General features: G+C 46.3%; 5 protein-coding genes across 5 annotated transcripts; 2 read left to right on the top strand and 3 right to left on the bottom strand.

Annotated features, from left to right (window-relative positions):
* Positions 1-49: 49 nt before the first annotated feature.
* N7469_010118 (uncharacterized protein) lies at positions 50-4,044 on the bottom strand (the record flags this gene model as incomplete). The annotated part of the gene is made up of 8 exons (XM_056649023.1): positions 50-1,299; positions 1,329-2,647; positions 2,711-2,887; positions 3,393-3,431; positions 3,508-3,528; positions 3,583-3,643; positions 3,772-3,842; positions 3,914-4,044. The coding sequence occupies 8 exons, from the start codon at positions 4,042-4,044 to the stop codon at positions 50-52; spliced, it is 3,069 nt and encodes a 1,022-aa protein (XP_056496154.1).
* A 297-nt stretch (positions 4,045-4,341) lies between these two features.
* On the bottom strand, positions 4,342-5,669 carry N7469_010117 (DHHC family palmitoyltransferase; the record flags this gene model as incomplete). Its single annotated transcript, XM_056649022.1, has 3 exons — positions 4,342-5,316; positions 5,377-5,530; positions 5,581-5,669. 3 exons carry the CDS (start codon positions 5,667-5,669, stop codon positions 4,342-4,344), a joined length of 1,218 nt encoding a protein of 405 aa, XP_056496153.1.
* A 471-nt stretch (positions 5,670-6,140) lies between these two features.
* N7469_010116 (putative transcription factor Rap1) lies at positions 6,141-7,647 on the top strand (the record flags this gene model as incomplete). The annotated part of the gene is made up of 3 exons (XM_056649021.1): positions 6,141-6,242; positions 6,294-6,674; positions 6,742-7,647. The coding sequence occupies 3 exons, from the start codon at positions 6,141-6,143 to the stop codon at positions 7,645-7,647; spliced, it is 1,389 nt and encodes a 462-aa protein (XP_056496152.1).
* Positions 7,648-8,107: 460 nt separating this feature from the next.
* N7469_010115 (chromo domain-containing protein) lies at positions 8,108-9,053 on the bottom strand (the record flags this gene model as incomplete). The annotated part of the gene is made up of 5 exons (XM_056649020.1): positions 8,108-8,543; positions 8,602-8,681; positions 8,756-8,798; positions 8,853-8,991; positions 9,047-9,053. The coding sequence occupies 5 exons, from the start codon at positions 9,051-9,053 to the stop codon at positions 8,108-8,110; spliced, it is 705 nt and encodes a 234-aa protein (XP_056496151.1).
* A 370-nt stretch (positions 9,054-9,423) lies between these two features.
* Positions 9,424-11,741, top strand: N7469_010114 (chaperonin-containing T-complex subunit CCT5; the record flags this gene model as incomplete). The annotated part of the gene is made up of 12 exons (XM_056649019.1): positions 9,424-9,433; positions 9,510-9,527; positions 9,595-9,643; positions 9,742-9,835; positions 9,888-9,971; positions 10,044-10,333; positions 10,407-10,602; positions 10,667-11,056; positions 11,112-11,249; positions 11,311-11,491; positions 11,553-11,641; positions 11,697-11,741. The coding sequence occupies 12 exons, from the start codon at positions 9,424-9,426 to the stop codon at positions 11,739-11,741; spliced, it is 1,584 nt and encodes a 527-aa protein (XP_056496150.1).
* Between the last annotated feature and the right edge of the window lie 9,154 nt (positions 11,742-20,895).

Genomic DNA, 20,895 nt, shown 5'->3' with positions numbered 1-20,895 from the left:
TGCTTCTGAAGGGTATATTAAGTTCTATCCGCAACTATGCCTCCAATAATTAGTTCCCATCTTTAGGCTTGATAGACAATTTGCCAGCTTCATTAATTATGGCCTCATAGCCACTTCGCTCCAATGCCCCTCCATCATCCTTAACAACCTCACGAGCTTCGAGCTCTTCAACAAGTCGTTGGTTTTCACGATTACCCTCAAGCAAGAACTTGAGGCACATCACAGCATGCTCTTTGATATATGGATTGTGCGCGTCAAAAGCAGTGCAGCAAAGAATGGCTTCCACGCCGCCATAGCGGCGAATCTGTTCTTGGACCTCGGGACACTTCCAAACGAGCGAGGAAAGTACAAGGACAACAAGCTTCTTCAAATTGCGCCATTCGAATTCAGATGGATCCTCGGTGATGGGCGGGGACTCGGGGCGAGAATCAACGCTGCCGGCATGGTCGATAGGGTCCGGATCGGTTGGGTCATACGGACGTTCGACAGCCACAGGTGCTGGGGAGGCCGGTCGTATTTCAGGAGAGGATGTGCGAGGTGGTGGGGGAGGGGGTACGGGTCCAAATGATAAGTTATTGAGTTGGCCCTTGGCAATACTGGCTTCAAGTTCTTTAATCAGGGTAACCAAGTCATAAACAATCTCCCATTTCACAAGGAGGTTCTTCCAGTCGTTGTTTTCGGTCAGAACGGCGAAGAATTCGAGGAACTGGTAGACACCCTCATAAACACGCTCCATATCCCACAGGTTAAGCGGGAAGTCCTCTGGCAGCGCACGCTCTGCGCGGATCTGGCCTTGCAGGTAGATCAAGGCACATGTTTCCGGAATGATATTACCGCGGAAGATTGTGAAAATGTACCGTACAGTCAGGATGTCAACGCGACTGAGCGGTGCTGGCGTACGTGGGATACTGTTCTGGGAAGAGCCAGTTACCGAGGCTGGCGAGTACTTGGCTCGGAAAATGTGGGTGAGAATCTTGATGACGACTGCTTGGGCCGGGGAAATGATATCCTTGGGTTGACCGAAATCAGAGTAAGCGTGCGACATGAGTCCGTTACGAAGCACAGCCTCCATGATTTGAACCATCATCTTGAAGTAGAGCTCATCATCTGGAAGATCCCAAGCGGCAATGAAGATCAAAAGCTCTCGGAGTAAATTGCGGCCAGTCTCTTGTGTGAGTAAGATGTGGCAGCGCAGTGCTTGCATATTCCGCGAGCCATTGCGCTCGCCGCCCTTTAGACCAAAGCTATCAACGATTCCAGCTTGGATGATCATCGGCAAAGCCTCGATTTCTGCAGGGCCTAGAACAAGGGAATGTCGGTCAAGAGACCACGCTGCTGGTCTCCGGGGCGGCCACGATAATCGTCGTCGTCTTCCTCATCGTCCACTTCCCCTGTTTCATCCCCTCCGTCGACATCATCACCATCATCCTCTTCATCCCCTTCGATGCTTCCGTCGGCATGACCCTCAAGACTATGGGAATCTTCATCACCTACTGTTCCAGCATCGCCGGCATCATAATCTCCATCGGCGTCGCCAAGCTGCGAGGGCTCTTGAAGACGAGCCATCAACTCGTCCTTGGCTTCTTGTAGGGTTTCAGCCGCAGATTGAGCGGATCGAGGCATGCCAGTATCCTCATCGCTGACCGGAGAGTCAATGGAATAGTCGTTCACTTCGGGAAGGTCGGCCCAGCAGAGGCGCGGGAACCCCGCCGTCATACTACGGTCAATGGTGAGAATTGTCTTCTTCTTGGGTGGTTCCTGATCATCTTCTTCCGGCAGAGCAGGTGGGAGTTCTCGAGCCCGATCTTGAAGATCAGACCATCCATCAACTTTGGCTCCCAGGATCGAGGTTAATGCGGCACGGATGTATTTGACCTGCTCAGGATCTCTACCCATTTCTTGAATGTCAGTCAGATCTCGGCCCAGGATCTTTTCCATGTGGTCTTTGATATTGGCCAAAAGCAACATAGCAGCCTCCTCCTTGATTGTAGAAGGCTCTCGTGGAAATTTCGCGATAGTCTCCAGCAAAAGATCCTCAGCCGTCTGGTCGTAGAGTGCTCGAATGGGCGGGTTAATCACACGTTCGCCAATGCGGACAATAGGCGCAACACCCTCGATACGCGCAGCAGGGTCCAGTGCCTCTTTAGGTTTGATGATATTCGTATCGGCAGTTGAATGGTAGCCAAACAAATCTAGCCAGAGGACCATCTTCCGCTGCTCATTATGCATGATGAAGTTGTGAAGATATTGCAAGCAAGTGATCAACAAGCGCTTGTAGAGGTTGACTACCTTCTGCCAGCGTTCCTCATTCCGTGCATTGGTCTCACCGTCGAATCCACGCGCCGTTACACGTACACAGGTATCGATCAATGCGAGAATCCTTTGATCAAACCCTTTCTCTGCGGCTAAATTCTGGGCCTTCTTGGTTGTTGCTAATAAGTTACGAGCAATGGTGCACAAATCGTTCAAGCGTTCAATGTCCTTGACCAAAGGAAAATAATTTTGTGCGATAAGATTAGACGAAGAGTGCTCGTAAGATGCCGCAGGGCTCTTCCAGGCAAAGGATTGCGATTCGAGGACTGGAATCGCTTTTGCGAGGACATCTGTCAGGCCTTGCCAGATGTCGGGTGACATTCCGAGATTATGTCTACGAGAGAAACATAGTCAGTAAATGGAAGACTATGTTACAATAATACTCAGAAGAGCATACCGAACTTCACTTTCTTGGTGCGTCTTGTACAAGATCTGTTTTCCAGCAGCTAGCATATGGTCGAGACGCTTGTCGTCGATCATTCCCCGCGTCTCGTAATGACTCAAGGTGCCGGCAAGGATTACCTTGAGCATTAGCTCTGCCGGTGTGCACATCGGCTTTTGGTCAGCCATCTTGCTGGTAAGATCGTTCAAGACCCCGAGGTGATGGTGGGATGAACAAATCTAGAATTATCCGCCAGGCAAAACCACATTTGGATGAGAGAGTGGGTCTTACCGCCTTTTCGACCGCCTGGCTTACAAAGCTGGTTCAGCAGTGCCGGGCGGTGAGAGTATTTGCATAGTACATACTCTCACCGCCCTGCAGACAAGGTTGTCACCAACATCACAATCACAATTTCCAGTTTACATGGGACTCAAATGGTATTATCACTGTTCTTCTCAGTGGCTGACATATTGCACACAATTCCAAAGAGGGGTTTCCACATATTTGTCAATCAATATCATTTGGAACATGTTGCCAAGTCTCTAAGCTATATATATTATGACTGTCTTTTGTGAGTTGGGCATGATACATCAAATTAGTTGATTTTGAGAAGCTCGACCTCGCTGTGCAAGATATAATTAGCCTACCAATATACAGATCGATGTCGTGTCAGACCATTTGGTTTGATCAAACTTACAAGATCAGAGTAGAGCCCGCGGGGATTTTGCCAGCACTCCTAGATTTTAGACGAATGTTAGAATGGCAGTCCATGCACGGAATCTTTATCAATTAAATATTGCTCGTGTTCATACTTGTCACCGTAACCGTAGTCCCTGGGTAATTTGTCAGTGACTCTCTTTCACTCCTTAGTATGGAGTTTCACTCACGGAGTAATAGTCAAGGTAGACTTCTCGCCCAGGCTCATCTGCATGACACCCTCATCCCAACCTGGGCAATTTATGTTAGTATTTGATCCAATTTCGCAAAAGGATATGTTTCCGAGCGCGGTCCAACTGCCATATCTCATGGTACAAAAAAAAAAAAAAAAAGAAAAAAAGGCGAAGAGAGGAGCGCACCTTTGATGACCTGTCCAACACCAATTTGGACATTTAAAGGACCACGACCAGGCGACCTGGAGCTGTCAAATCTGAAGAAGATCGAGTGTCAATAATCCATACCATAAATCCTAATATAGTGAACGGATTATAACTAGCTTACTGCTTGCCCTGGAAACCCTTGTTGGCCTTCTTAGGGTCGTAGATCCAGCCAGTGTAGTGGATCGAGACTTTGTCACCAGAGGCAGGCGAGGGTCCGCTACCGCGAGTGATGATCTTTCTCTCGACACCCATTATGAAATAATTTGAATTTGAGGAGGTAGGAAAGAAAATGCGAAGGCACTGATAGTCAAAGAGGGATGGTGGAGGTCAAAGGCGAGAGGCAACGTTGATTCGTATTTTTCCCTCCAAGGTGGGGGAGCGGCGAAAGCGGCTCGGCGGGTTCTTCTAACAGCTTGAGAAACTAGTCTACTCCCGTGTGCTAATGCACTCAAATAATTCAAAATTGCGAAAGCAGTAGAAAAGACAATCTATTAAATTTTGGTAGGGACGTATACTAACATTTTGGAATAGACAAATTCATTCCACTATTTACAATTTCTTTCGTCGCACCGAGAACCCCGCAGAGTCTCGCAGATTGTTCCAAAATCCCAAATCGTAGATATTATCAATTTCCTTCATGCTCCGGACTGGCGCCCATCGAGGATCTATCGGCGCATCTTCAGCACTCTGATAGTCAACTCGGTTTGTACCTGGCACCAGAATGTACCCCTCTAGAGGGGGTTCATCATCGGTAACCAGTACTTGATTACTCTTGAATGGCCAAGGAAGGTCATCAAAATCGGTCAATTGAGACGCATCTAGAACCTTTCCACGGGACGATTTGAAGACAAATCCATCTTCAACGTCATCTTTCCAATCTGACCATTTAGCACTTTCATTGGTCGTCATACCAGCCCAAATGAGATAGGTGTGATAAACAAGGAAAGCCATGGCCAGTGGCGCTGTCATGAGCATCAACAGGGTGACGGTCCCAATTCTGGAATCCATTTGAATCACAATTGCCCAAATATTGAAATACATGATCCAACCCTGCATTGCCGATTGAAGGTGTGTAGGGATCGTTTCCTGCAGAGTTGTGCGGAGCAAAGAGTATCCAAGGCAAGTACCATATATCAGAAGCACGGAAAGAGATAGCAGCAACGCTAAGAAGTACATATAATTGTTGGCGCCCACACAGTTCATCAACCACACGCAATGGTGGTCCTGTCGGGAAATGCAAGTTTTGCAGAACTTGCAGTGTTTGCTGCGTGCTGGCTTGATGAGGTTGCATGTATTGCAACGATAGCCTGGGTGGAACAAGACTTGGTCATACGGGTAGCGTTTCATTTCCAATTGGTGGTTTTCCGGTGTGATTTGAGACTTTGTCACCACACACTTGTAGAGTAGAAAGTAAGGCACGAGAACAACCACAGGGACCCACGGATGATGAACGCCAGACATTCGAGGCCATGCAGCTGGCAAGAAAACAAACTCGCCTCCTGCAAGCAGAGCTATGAAAAAGATCTATACATCAGGTCAGAAAATGAGATTTGATAGTGGGTTTTATTGCAACTGAATATTTACCAAGACCAGCGGATGGTTTTCATGCAAGATATACTTGCCAGACTGATTCCAGGCCCTGACGAGTCGGCCACCAAACAATCGCGAGTCAACATAAGCAATGCCGTTGGGAAAATACACCCAGACTGCTCGGTATAGGAATGCAATGGGTGTTTTCCTGGACCACCATCAGAATAATTTATTTTCATGTGCAATCACTAGACTCACCTGAAAGCAGGCAGACGGCCAAAGAGGGCAATGAAAGTAAAGGCCGAAATGGCCAAAATGGCCAGCGCGATAGTACGAAGGAATCCCATCGTATTGCGCACCGTGACAGTCTTTTTCGGACAATCTACGTCAAATAATTCAGAGAACTGTTCATAATCCATACACTAGCAGCTTTCCATCGCCATATATTCCCTCCTCTCTTGCCGGTTGAAATGTTGAGGTTGACAACTTGTCGGCGTTCATCCACGCGGGCACTGCACGGAAGCCACGTGACCTTGTTTGCGCTTTCAGGCGAACAACATCATTGCGACATTGTCAATTCTTCATCAAACCGATGACCCATTGTATCAGATTTTCGGGTCAAAAAATAAATCTCAACTCGTCTGCTCTACGCAATTTTGATCTGATTTAGATATCAACTACTGTCGCTGGGCGAAATGCCCTTTGTGACACGTCCACACGTGATAGCGCGTCACTGATACTGCACTAACTTGAGGCGTTTTCTCGCTTTCAAAATAAAGAAACTTCATTTGTATTGGAAAATATACATTCTTGCAATTATGTCTGCTTCGAATTCTGCTCCGGGCAGTCTCTTCCAAGGAGTGCGATTCTGGATCTCCCGGGAAGTGCCTCAGCGGTCAATGTTCAAAGATCTCATCACGGTATGTTAAACTAAATATTAAATATTGGGACAAATGCTGAAAGATGATTAGAAACATAGTGGCCAGGTCACTTTAATGGAAAATGATGCAGATGTCAAACTAGTTGATCATACGAAAAAGAACATCCCTGCCGGCTGGTATGGTCTACATCCTCAACCCTATGTTGCAAAAAGGCCGGCTAACCAGATAAGCTATTCCTTCAAATACATCGAGCAATGTGTTCGCCAAGGCAGGCTTGTCGATCTGGAAGCCCACCGCGCCGGTCCCTCGAAACCGCGTGGAATGGGCGCTTCTAATGTTCCGAAGAAGGGTACAAGGTCAATCTACACACTAGAAGATGATCAACTCCTCTACGATTTTCTTCAGCCTTTTGAGAATGAGCCAAACGCACCCATACACGGAAATAAGATCTACCAACTATTCGAAAGAAGGGTATTTGATTCTCAATCAACAGTTTTTTGAACTGGCTATGACTCAAATCCTGACATCTGATACATAGTTCCCAAAACATACTTGGCAATCTTCCAGGTCTCGATATTTGAAGAAATTACGCGGCAATCCCCGTCCTGGTGGTGGTGTTCCCAGGCCGGATCTCTTACGATCTGAGCCTGAAACAGAAAGACATAGTCGTGTACCTCCCCTATCTACGACATCCGAACAGACGGCGCCATCATTGCGAAACACCATGAACCCAACGCAGACTGAGGCTGCATCAACGACCCAAGAACCCATTAGCCAAGTTGGATCTTCGCTTTCACGATCGGAAAAGCAAACAAACCTAAAAAGGAAACGCGGCGCGGCGTATGAACCGCCGTTGGCACCAGAGACATCACCTGCCAAAAGAATGACTGTCGCACCGTCTCATGCCATTGATGATGATCTACGCGCTTCTCCTTTGCGAGGTACTCAGTCAATATCAAGCTCACCTGGGAAGAGAAAGCATAAAATTGGATCAGAAAATCGACACGATACTCCAATACAAGAACCACACCGGGAGGAAGTAGATATGTTGTTTTTTGAGCTACCATTTTTGCCTTCGACGCCAGAGCCCGTCGGCGAAGACTCTGATACACAAATTGACAGCGGGAATGACGAAACTGGTGATGACAATATGATTGATTGGGTAGAGAGACAAGTGTCGTTAGGTTTTGATGACGCTGTCATAGACGATGCGTTATGCTGCACAAGCTTGAACTGCAACCTTGCCGAAAAAGTTCTACAGGTACTGGCTATTGGAAAGCCCATTCCTCACGACATCCCGGGGGTATGGACACTCAAGGATGACGAAGATCTCGAAGGGCAGAATGCGCGCGAAATCAAAAGAGTTATTGAAAAGCATGGTGAACGCTTCGTGAGCGATAGATGGAATTATCTCAGCGAGGCAAGAGACAGGGGCATGGTTTGATGAAAACGATACTACGTACGATGGAATTAAACTGTAAATAGCATCAGGTCGTCTCCTGTCTGATTCTAAGGCAGATTCAAAATAACCAAATAAGAACGAGATCCAGGTATAGTCTCAACAGTGCGCAAATATGTAAAACTCCCGCTAATAAACAAAAAGCTCTGGCATGATATCGCGTTGGGTCATAACTCATGCCACTGTCCATATCCTACAAAAATGACCCTTCGAGCCCTAAAAGAAGGGGCGAACCATACTAGCATGACTGAAAAATTTGATCTGACTCCTGTAGACTCCTTGAAAAATCATTGGTATTATTGGCCGCTTCGCAACGGGACATTTGGGCGACGGTATGAAAAGACAGAAAAGAAGAATAGCCTCTGGAGCTCAACCATCTTTGAAAACCCTACATCTCTCGGTTAGCACGAAATTTGTGATCTAGTCATTTGAGTATACAAGAATCTTACAAGTGCTTCTCATAGAACTTCAACATTGTCAGGGGGCAATTATCATAGCAGCTCTTAATAGAAATGCGTGATCGTTTGCCATTATTCCAAAGAAGGAGGGCGTAAAGCTGCTGGTCGTTGGGATCGCGGATAATTGTATCGACTGATTTAACTTCTTTTTCCCAATCCTTGCTTTTTGGAACCCAATCAGATGGTTCGTCGTCATCGGACACTGCTGGTGTCTTGTCTTCAGCCTTGGTATCTTTCTTGGCCTCTGCCTTTGGTGCAGATTGACGGCGTCTTTTGCTCTCTGTCGCTGCCGACGCCGGAGATTCTTTCTTCTCAGCCATGGACTTGCGCTTTCTACCGTGTCCCTTGGCGGCTTTTCTTTGCTTTTCAGGTCGACCGCCGATTTTCTTGTAATAGGCATTCAAGACATCTTCCGCGCCCTCCCTAAAGAAAAGCCCCATTAACAACTGCATGTGTAAGAGGAAGATGTTTCCTAGCATACTTTAATCCATCTTCCGGCTCCCAGGTTTGATCGGCGAGATCTTCATATCCTTTCCATTTGACAAGAAGGAAAAGCGAGCCCTGCCCATGAAGTGGTTAGCGCAACTAGAGAGATTGCGTGTCAACTAAGGCATGGTGGATCGATTTGAGCGCACATCAACTTCAAATCTGTGTTCTTTTATTCCCTCAACGACATAACTAGATCCGATTAGTCGAGTCAATATTCATAGTAAAGAATCGCTCGCAACCCACACTCCTTCTTCCTCCTCCTCCTCGTCGTCGTCATCCTCCTCCTCGTCCTCTTTTGAATCTTGTGCGCCATTCTTCTCTTCAGGCGCGGTAGTAAAGGGGATATCCCCTGACTCCTCATCAGACCAATCCTCAACGGGAGCTATATACGCAGTCAGTTCGGAAGCGCGCGAAAGTAAACAAGCGCAGTCACATACGTGGCATCCTGGCCCGGAGAGGTGTGGTTGCGAGTGAAAGTAAGCGGGAGAACAGATTGCCGGATCACGAAGGGACTTGTGGCAATTTAAGGTAGAACAGTGAGGTGATCGCAGAATAGCGCGAATGCTTCAATTTGGAGAAAGCGGAGTGTCGCGCGCGAGCATCGCTGGAAAAGGCGGAAAGGACCAGCACTAAACCACTTTGAGCGGCCCAGAATTTAATTTGCGTGGGAGAGCTTCACCCCTCCGCATCGCTTCGGAGAAAGGAAGAAAAGTGTTGACTTGCTACCCTTTCATTCACTCTCGTCTTTGATTCTCAGTTTCCCTTTTTTTTCAAAAGGAGTTCATATACTGCCAGGCGGCAGTTCACCGTCAAGATGGCGATGCGTATGCTTTTACCTGCTCCGGATGCCCCTCATTGAAGACCCCCCCGATGCATTGGCTAATCTTTGTGTATTAACAGAGCTTGATATGTCTCAAGGTAACTATCACTTGAGATCATCTCTCTCGATCGATTTATTCAACAATCTTACTAACTTTTGGGACAGCTTCGGTGATGAAGGATGAACAGGGTCGCCCGTTTATTGTCGTTCGCGAGTACGTTCCCCGACAGAACCTCCTTTTCTTTGATAACCAACTACAATTGGGCCCTGGAGATAAATAACCGAGATTGCTGACGGGTATTTACTGGATAGTCAAGGGAAGAAGAAGAGACAACACGGTACCGAGGCCGTGAAGTCGCACATTGTCGCTGCCAAGACTGTGGCCAGCATCGTCAAGACTTCTCTGGTACAGTCGCCCGCACGCATAAGATGGACTCTATATTAATAAAGGACATCAGGGACCCCGTGGTCTGGACAAGATCTTGATCTCCCCAGATGGTGATATTACTGTCACCAATGACGGTGCTACAATTCTCGGCCAGGTTCGACCCTCAACCCCTATCGAAAACTCACGCAACGTGGATGGAATCTAATATGCGGGATCTTGATTACAGATGGAAATCACAAACAACGTTGCCAAGCTTCTTGTTGAGCTTTCGAAATCACAGGATGAGGAGATTGGTGATGGTACAACGGGTGTCGTGGTCCTGGCGGCTGCCATGTTGGAGCAAGCGGCGGAGTTGATTGACAAGGGCATCCACCCCATTCGGATAGCAGACGGCTACGACCAAGCTTGCGAGATTGCCGTCGCAGAGCTTGACAAGATCAGTGACGAAATTCCCTTCACACTTGAAGATACTAGCAACCTGCTCAAGGTTGCCAAGACCAGTCTGGGCAGCAAGATGTATGAACCACCACTATCACTCGGTCCTATTCCATCTGTCTACTAGCTTCTTGCTGACATGCCCCTTTTCCAGTGTTTCCAAGTCTCACGACCAGTTCGCTAAGATTGCTGTTGATGCTGTTCTCTCCGTTGCTGATCTGCAGCGTAAGGACGTTGACTTTGAATTGATCAAGGTGGACGGCAAGGTCGGAGGTGCTCTCGAGGACTCTCTCCTTGTCAAGGGTGTGATTGTCGATAAGGACTTCTCTCACCCTCAGATGCCCGACGAGGTCCAGGACGCCAAGCTGGCCATTCTGACTTGCCCCTTCGAGCCCCCCTAAGCCCAAGACCAAGCACAAGCTCGATATCACCTCTGTCGAGGAGTTCAAGAAGCTCCAGGATTATGAGAAGGAGAAGTTCACAGAGATGATTGACCAGCTCAAGGAGTCAGGCGCTAACCTTGTTATCTGCCAATGGGGCTTCGACGACGAGGCCAACCACCTGCTTCTCCAGAACAAGCTTCCCGCCGTCCGATGGGTTGGTGGTCCCGAGATCGAATTGATCGCTATTGCCACAAACGGCCGCATCGTGCCTCGCTTCGAGGACCTCAGCGCCGACAAGCTGGGCACTGCCGGACGTGTCCGCGAGATGACTTTCGGAACTACAAGAGAGAAGATGCTGGTCATTGAGGAATGTGCCAACAGCCGAGCCGTCACTGTCTTTATTCGTGGAAGTAACAAGATGGTAAGTTTTAAGATGTTCTCACAAACGCGGCTCGGATTACTGATCATTCTCGCAGATCATCGACGAGGCCAAGCGATCACTACACGATGCTTTGTGTGTTGTTCGCAATCTGGTTCGTGACAACCGTGTTGTGTATGGTGGTGGTGCCGCTGAGATTGCATGCTCGCTGGCTGTTGAGGACGCCGCTGTCAAGGTCAGTTTTAGTCTTACTGAACTCAATTTTATATATGACTGACATCTCTTCTGTTTTTCAGAGCCCTGGCATCGAGCAGTACGCTATGCGTGCCTTCGCTGACGCCCTGGATGCCGTTCCTCTGGCTTTGTCCGAGAACTCTGGCTTGAGCCCCATCGAGACTCTTGCTTCGATTAAGTCGCGTCAGGTCAAGGAGAAGAACACCCGTCTGGGTGTTGACTGCATGAACACAGGTAGCAATGGTAAGTCACCATCTAGCTAATGACTTCAAAGAAGACTGGATACTAACTTGTCCCTCTCTAGACATGAAAGAGCACTTCGCTATCGATCCCCTGATCGGAAAGCGTCAGCAACTCCTCCTCGCTACTCAGCTTTGCCGCATGGTCCTCAAGGTATGCTTTTAATCGCCATGACCTCTGCTGTCACATATCTCTAACAAAATTCTAGATCAACAACGTCATCATCGCTGGTGATGAGGAAGCTGAATTTTAGGTTATCCGTACATAGTCTTAATGCCCTATAGATGGTACGTACTGGTACGACTAGTCCGGGACCTCGCCTTGAAAAAAAGCTGTTATGATTGTGGTTGGACTCCTATGTAAAAAATTACCTCTTACATAGAAAAATTCTAAGTTGCAATGAGAAAGAAAGACTTACGAACTCCGTCTTTTTTGCAAATTGCAACCAGCTTGCGTACTATCTACAGGAAATTATAGATGTAGGTTAGATTCCAAGGTAAATTCGTTTTCCTGATAGCTGTCATTCCTGGTGTCTACTGTCATTTCTGTGTACAATAAATATCTCCATGGATGCTTTGTTACTTCTTCCCCGACAAGCCCAACGAATCGAAGGTGCCATGATACATCTCTACCAAAACAATTGCATCCGATTACCCATTGTTTAACACTGCACACAAAACCCTGCTCCCCATTCAGTATTAGTGGTCATCTGTTTCCGAGAAGCCCGTGCTGCTGATCTGGGAGTATCCGTGTTATGTTCTCATATTCACAAAGGTGACTCGACTCAAGATGCCGAGGAACAGCCAGCAAAAACTATTCGTGCCGGCATCTAGTTTGGAAGACCTCGGTCTCGCTTATATTGCGAGGAATCTGTTGATCATCTTTTGAGTTAATCAGAGCTCATGATCTAGTGATCTCGTGGTCACATCCCTGCTTTTTTTTTGTGGTGTTACTCGGAAACGAGATGGATAAACACTGGTGTTTCTTTTTGAATGTCTCCCAGGATAGTGATACTTATTTTCGCTATGAAGAGGAATTTGCTATGCAGGTCTTCTACTAGTAGCCTCGCATGTGTCCTTGTTACTCTATGCTAGCCTTGCGAAAGTCATATGCAGAAAAGAAGAGCAGGTACTGCAGAGATCGTGGTACCTGCTTATTATGTATAGAAGACCAAATGTATTTTTCTGTTTCATGAATATCATGATATACTTCTAGGGCGTAGTAGTTTATTCGTACTTCTACGGGCTTATCACTCCTAAATTGAATAATGTTGTGTTTACAGTGCAGGGACGATGGTGCCCATGAGGTATCTTCCAAGCAGAATTAAATGTTTACCTAAAGTAAGTAGTTTTGCTCAACAATACTGGGGTTGGTATTGAAGAGCATTAACAATATGTACTTCAAGTTGAATACATTCTATTCCAAAAATGACTCAGACGCCATTTAGCGTGAGATAACGTGAAGTTTGATTTATGCGGGCCATCTATGTCGTATATACAGTGTACTTGGAGGCTCTACATCATGATCGTGTAGCCTATGGGATTTCAAGAAATACCAAACATGGTATAACCATGAATTTTCTAGACCCAGAGCATCCGAATTACAATTGCTATAGATATAACAGCAGTAAACAGTCACTATGCTTCATTCTCTCCAGGTGGATTTCATCCAAGAAGATGAACGTGGCAGTACCGAAGAAGACGAGCTGGCAACTTTTAGTTGGGTTCCTTATTCCTTCCAAGGTATATCAGTCCAGATAGTACCCCACTTCGTATCTGCTTCCAGGGCTTGATACGGTCTGTCTATGGTTACACAGCGCATGGAAGCGTGACCCCTGTTCCGTGCAACTCGTGGTTCATGAAGTTTCTAACTTTGCGGTCCACTGCGGTTCCACTGCGGCTGGGTCGATGAACCAAATTGCTTTTGATCTACATCCTTTTATCTTTATTTTTATATTTTTGGCCTTGTCCATGGAGAAGAAAGAGGCCGTGTTTCACCCACCCTGGTGTTCTTTTCGTGATAAGTAGGTGAAGGACAAGCTATTTTGTACCACTAAAGGATCTGTTGTAAAGGTTCACTGCCAGCCCAATCCGATCACTCGCATTTTACTTCTCTACCTTTCTTCAAACATCTCCTCCATTGATACATCCATAGAGCAGTCTAGACCCACAGCAGCCGGCCGACAAGAGCTGTTCGACTCTATCAGGTCCACCGCTTCTGCAGTGATTTTGACAATGTGATCACTTCGTATCTCAAGACAAAGTCACTGTATTCATTGGGTGGTAGTTTCTGTACTTACTTTGTATATCCTGGTCGACTTTGCCAATACATTAAGCCATTAAGCCACTTTCATTACCTAGTGGGAGTTAAGAGATATTTTCTTGCCCTGGCTAAGCAACAAGATGTATAGTACTCTAGAATATATGTAGTAGCGGCAGTCAGATCTTAGATAGAGCCTTTGGTCAAAAGTACCAGCGGGTCAATTTCAAGTCTTGTGCTTTCTGCCCACATGTGAGAGGCTCGATTATAGAATTCATGCATCATTGCACCCGGTGGGCGCCACCATAGGGAGCAAGTGTCAGCTTGAGGGATTATGTAGGCATGTAAATTTAAGAAGAGCTTGGATCTGAGCTCCGGCATCGGTCAAGATGAAAAGCCATCAACTGTGGTGTGACAAGACAGACAGGTACGCACAATCCGATCTGGCATTATGTTTTTCCTTTATATCAATCGTTGACGAAGTCCAGATTGGAATTTGTAAGACCTGGCTATTCCGGATGATATGTAACGTAGAAAAGCTGCATAGTTGATGTCGGTCAAGTAGTTGCGGCGGAACATCATCCTAGACAGAATCATAATGGAGGCAGATGAGTCTTGTGTTTAGTTTGAATATTATTCATAGTGAAATCATGCAAGTCCATAGTTAATATAGCCGCGTTGGGCTGACAATTCGTTTAGTAGTTACTTAATACAAATCGGGAATTCAGATGACCCCATGTTGTGTAAACCTGGTGCAACACAATTGTTGGAACAAGAAGCTAGATTAATTAAATGACGAACAAGTGAAGTAGTAACGGATATGACCATGTTTCGTTGGCTAGATGGCAAAAAGCCAACGAAAATGAAGTTCAGGCGAAATGAATATTCTCAAGCCCTTGTACCAAACGGGTCCCTCCGCCGGTCACCAGCCTCAAAACCGCAGCCGCCCAACTGTTCACATGGACTGGGCTGATTGACGTGGCCACAAATTGTTCGCAGTGGCCAACTCCCCGATTTGTCACTAATTCGTGATGTTTAACTGCTACATACATATTATGCGATAGGTTTTTTTTTTTTTCAATCAGATGTTACGATCTTTTCACCGGCTTTTGTTTATACCGCTGCTTCGGAATACTTTTGGGCTTGTCACACGACGAAAATAGCCATGTCACTCAGTTAGCACATCACCATCATAATGATCGATATATCTCATAGTTCATGTAGAAGCAAAATACCCAATCTAATGCAGACTAAAGTGTTTAGCGCTATATCGGGTTTACCGATCGCATTTGCCATGTCGATTTTTTCCGGACATGAGGCAAGCCGCAAGCCTATGTGTAATTTTAATTTCCCTGTGACGATCCTAAAATTTATCTGGAACTTATGCATCTTTTAGGACTTAGTTTTGGCTAGCGATGCAGATGATCTCTCTCGAAATTTCTCTCACTTTTCAGCAATTTTGGTCGGCACCTGGTTTCGGGCCACAACAATATATTAGATCCCAGCAATAGGGAAATAGTTCGGTGTTAGTGTCTGGGGTATGCTTTCTTCCTCAGACTCATCTAGTACTGGTGAAGTGAGGATAGAGGGAAAGAAACTATTTTGTGATATTTTAGGGGGAGTGGTTTCAAAGTAGACAAGGTGGTTCAGCTTCGGGTTGCAACTATCGCCAGTTCTGGAATCAACTGATACAGATATTCCCGAGTGAATTACCATATGAATGCTCTTCCCCCATGCCTCGCCGCTCAATGGCCAACACAATGACCCTCTGATCAAGAGTTGAGAAGAATTCTACCCGTAGCAAATAAAGCCATAAGCTGCCCAGCTCATCCACCGATCCCGGGCACCTTGTCCGTCATCGCGGTTGGCGGGAAAATAACAAGAAGTCGCTACACCAAAGCCGAAATCCACATCCGCCAAGACAATCAGTCGTAATCATCAGAGTAGCGGTATACCTATGCAGTAGCCAAAAGCAAAGAGGATTTCATTCGGACAAGTAACACGTCAAAAGATGTCAAAACGAGGCTTATGGCGGCCTCCGTGGCGTTTTTAAATCAATTACTGGCCTTCTCGCAAGATATTGGGGCTTTCAGGGGCACTAGAAGCAGAGACAAAGAGAAAGGTCTAGACCTCGATCAGAGAAGTTCCCCATGACCTTAATAGACAACAGTGAGCAATCAAAGGAAGGGACCGTCGCAGATACGCCCAAGCCAAACAAGCCACGATCACACCGAACTGTGCCCGATCATGCGTGATTCTAAATGCCTTTGATCGGAGCCGCTGCAGCCGTCCAAGGCGCTAGGCCAAAGTAGAAAAAAAGCAACGGCGACTGTCAGAAGATAGCTGCCCCTAAGAGAGCATACTGTCCATGTACTCAAAAAATGAAAGAGACTTTTTCCCTTTAACGCTGTGTTTATGTTAATTTTGCAGACGACATTTAATATTCATTTTCCAAGCTTTTCCCTGATTTGGTTCATCGAGTCGCGAATCGAGTGATTAACAAGCATGGGTGGGAATTGCAAAGAAACAGAGTTGATAAGCAAAGAAAAAGCAACGGCAAAGCACCCCGTGAACTTAACAAAGAGTTCCAACTCATGGCGTTATTCTAGACAGCGGTCGAGTGCTGATATATCGTAAGCACAGACAGGAGATGATCATCTGCTCAAATGTTTAATGTATGGGGTTAAGCCATTTGTTTTTAGAAATTGGGGGTAAGGGATTAGGAGCCTGAATTATAGAGTATTCCAATACTCTATACTACTTCCGAACTCCTTTGTAAGAATTCCCTTAGAATGACAAATTGTGATTTCATTTCACCCACTCACGCACGTTGATATCAAAAGCAATAGCTTACGTTCTTCGATAGCTAATGATTGATTCAAGTACATATGTACGTATGTATAAAATCCCATCTTCAGGCGAACCACGCGTTACCGATTACTAAGTGGCTGGGAAAAATTGCAGATCATTAGTCTAAAGTACCGGGGGGGGAAAGGCTTAGATCTAGCTAGAACGTGTATCCACTATTTCGGGGAATGGATGCAAAGGCATGCCAGGGTTCCCAAATACCCGGGTGCTTGATCGGCAGCATGAAGGGGGAGTGTACGCGGTGCTCCGTAGATTAGCTCACATATCTGTAGTCTATACATCCAAAACAAGGGGCTCGGGTGATGCTGTTTCCGCCCTAAACCATCATTTGATCTGTAATGCATGGGGTTCGGACTTATGTTATTTTGGTTGGATGAGCAACGGCGTTGTGTCAGGCCTACAGTAACAGCATGAGGGTTCTAGAACAGGCCTGTTCCATCGATATTGAGGATTGCGCAGTTTGTGAATGCATTCTCTTCCACTGCCTTACTCGGCTAATGCATCTATTCTTCAATAAATACCGATGGTCATCTGGAAGTTCTCAAGGTAGGTATGACTGCATGTTACTTGAAGGAAAACAAATCCTTCAATGCATATACTTCGGAATGGAGAACATGTGGAAGCACTTGCTCCTGGAAACTCGGTCTCAGGCTGATTTCCCCAGTAAGCCCTATTGCTAGATCCAGGGATTTGGATCAGGAGCCAAACTGAAAATGATCGACATCGGATATGCAAGTCCTGCATCCGGTTGAAGTGCAGGGCCCAGGAACCCCCATTCCCGTTTCAGCCGGGCCCACAGAGATGAAATCTAGAGATCTCGATTTGTCTTGAGAGAGCAAAAAAGAAAAAGAAAAGAAGAAGAAATTCAAACCAACGTATCTTTGTCTCTCTCATTCTCTGTTCGGCACGTGTAGTGAGAGGTCGATCATGACGGAATAAGAAAATGGCTTCTGGTGACAAAGAGCAGTGTACAAACCTAGCTAACCCAATCTTTACTGGCCCCAGGAAAAGTAGAGCCCATAACAAATCAAAGAAGACCGATTCGGCCATTAGTAGTCGTAGCTAATTTTCTTTATGATGGTTTGAATGCAAATTGACTTTATTGATGAGAAAGGGACTTTCTCACCTGACCCTCATAAATCTAAAAAGAAACTGTATTTTCGGATTCCACGCCCGTTCTTCCCCGGATCCAAACATCCCTTGCCTACTAAACAAATCAGCGATTGGGACAGGGACCGTCATACAGTTTCCTGCCAATTTCCTCGATCGGGAGAGAGTTTAGTAGTACCATGAGCCTCATACTGTAAAAAAAAATGAGATGTTCTCCTTCTGCCCTTGTTTTGCAACCCTTCGTTCCAACCCTGCTGCACATGGTCTCTCAAGAAACGGGGGAGTCGGGCCGGATATAGGGCGGCTACATATCATGGAATGTGATTTGCCGGTCTCGTTATTGATGTGATACAAAGTATTATGTGGAGGCTTACGATTTTCGCTATGAGTACATGCAGGCGTCTTCAAGACCTATTTTGACCGGGCTTGTACTGTACGAGTCGAAGAGAAGTGGGTGTAGGGAGAAAAAGCATACCTAGCACGTCTGCAATTTGACTTTCCTCCAAGACGCCTCTCTTTGATACTTTCTACGCCCGGCGTCATAGGCAGGCTTTGTGTGAATCAGAGTTTCTGAACCGCCGCCATCACGGCTTCTGACACTGTATAGATGTCCACTTCAAGTTTCAACAAATGGTTGGCCAAGGCGAGCCGCTGTTAGTGAATCATGTGTCGCGTCTCGGTTAAATTTAGTCTGCTGTAGTTATAACTACATGCATATCGGTACTAGCCCTGGACTGTATCTATCTATTCTGCCAGTCCCAATCTAGACTTCGGGTCAACCTTGGTCTCGAAGTTGGACTCTCTGAACAAAGTCGGCTATACATATACTGCTCACCTCAATTTTTAGAAAGACCATCCCTCCTTATAATATCAGGCATTGAATATACCCTGCACGTGGACTAAAACGGAGATCGGTTGATGTAGCATGTTTGAGTAGTTAGATCCGATTGATCTACTGCATGCGGCAAGATCGGGGACATCCTATCAGTTTATACAAACAGTACGGAGTACAAACAATAATACGTCTCACACACCGGCACTGCCCTTGGAATTTGGGGTCTGAGGAATATCAAATTGACCTACCTGACCGGGGCCACCCCTGATGCGCATCATTGGATTTGACCGGTATCTGTCATCACAGCCCTGAACAACGGGTCTAGGGCCAACGCGCAACCCGCATCCTACATATCACCCCTGAGGAGATGCCGAATTAACAGCCAATCTCCAATCAAAGCAAAAAGATGATAGAAAATTCAAAAGTATGTCAGCTTCACAGGCCCCCTGCCGAGGGCGTTCCTGGCATCATGTGACTGCCCTGGACTCGTGACCTTCAAATTTGCCACTCACGGCGACGTCCGGACGGGCTTTTTGTCCTGGTCATGGTAAAGTGTTACAGTCAGGGGATATCTCAGTGTTGAGGCCGATCAATGTGGTTAGCATAGGAGTACTTCTTCTCGGCAATTTCACTGGAACAGCGCCGGTTCACCTGTCATTACACCCAAGTACGGCGTGGCCATCTCCTAGTCCACCCGCCTGGGACTATACACTATACCTTATCGACCCTTGTGACAGCTCTGCCTGCAATTTCAATTATGGATCTCCGACAAATGACTCGATTCTTGAGCCTCGCCTCGGCATGCTCCTCTACCCTGTGCCGTAGAACCTCGGTATAGATCTTTAGGGTTCTCGAAGATATCTGTGACTTCTAGTAGTTCAGGGCAGATCACGGTCCTGGTCAAAACTGGAAACAAAGCCAGATTTTTAGTACTGTCTAGGCAAGTATCTGCTCCTATAGTTCTAATGAGTACCTGTTGTATTATTGAAGGTTTTTCGCACTACCCACAATATGTATGTACATACTGCACCAGGTCTGAAGATCCCCCTCGTTGGGTCCACGTCGATCGAAGCTGATGCAGCATCGACAATGCCAACCTGGTACCACCCGACCATAGACATTGTAAGACTAAATCCGGTCAACTCGACTCGACTGGGAGTGGAAGTTATTCAGGGTAAGCTCTGAGGTCATAAAAAGCATCGAGGGGATGAAGATGACCTCGAAAAGATGATGACAGGCCACCACAATGCAATCCATCCACTAGTCAGCAGTCTCTTTTTTGGCTCCTGCACGGGTCACTGAATGCTTTGCATGCTGTATGTAGGTAATCGATCGATTTGTGTCCCACGTCAATCTGTTGCCGAAAAAAAGAATGTTTCAAAGCGAATCGGTCCCAACAGTAGTAGAATTCATGATGTACAAGTAACTAACTAGTACTAGTTACTAACATCATGGTATTGAAAGTAGTATTGAATACCATTCCCTGCATTTAGCCCTATAGCCGAGCAGTAAAGCAATAGGGCGGGAAATAATTTGGACATACTAACGATCATGCAAATAAACCTCAGCATGTCGGTCCAATATTGTGGAGTTTTTCCTTTGACATTCGCAGACCGACTGTTCGCGGCCACCCCGCAATCTGCCTCCGCCCCTCCGGAGAACCCCAGATGATCAAAGACAAGGAGACAGGGAAGAAAGAACACGCAGATGATGCTCCACATTTTCGCCCTTCTCTTTTTCTCTTGATTCATTCTTTCTTCCTCACATGATGGATGAGACGTGCGAGGCGAATCCGTGCCCCGAACGAGTACTAATACCATACGGACGTTCTATGGTGGAGTTGGGGCGATCGCGTTCAAGTTGCCTTTCCAATCCCCCGGAAAGCGAAAGCCCATCCTCGGGTATAGCAGAGCCATTCCGTCAGTCCGGACCACTCGCAAGGACAACCAGTATATTTTGTATATCTCGTGAACAGATGTAGTCAAAAGGTAATTTAATTACCTTTGCCCAATTGAGGTCGTTTAAAATTTGGCTTTTCTGATCTATCGTATTCTGTTGTGCTGTCGTCATATATACTGGTAGTTAAAATGCTATTTTAACGAATACGTGAGATATAGTGCAAGTACTAGCTGGTGTGGAGTAGAAGTTTGATTAAAACAATTCTTTGCTTGACAAGTTGAATTGGTGAAAACTAAACACAGACTGGAAATAAAAGAAATACAAAATTTCATATTACAAAGGGCGTTTGCCAGCTGGCAGGCTCGTGACTACGGGCTGTGACACTCTGCCGTGTTCTGTTGGATAAAAGACATGACTGGGATGTGGCATCTCGGAA

This window comes from Penicillium citrinum (assembly GCF_028827155.1).
Source record: "Penicillium citrinum strain IBT 23319 chromosome Unknown utg000009l:1.0-4274883.0:1.0-4276374.0, whole genome shotgun sequence".
Classification (NCBI taxonomy): domain Eukaryota; kingdom Fungi; phylum Ascomycota; class Eurotiomycetes; order Eurotiales; family Aspergillaceae; genus Penicillium; species Penicillium citrinum.
The sequence above is the reverse complement of the archived record's forward strand: the minus strand, read 5'-3'. Positions and strand labels throughout refer to the sequence as shown.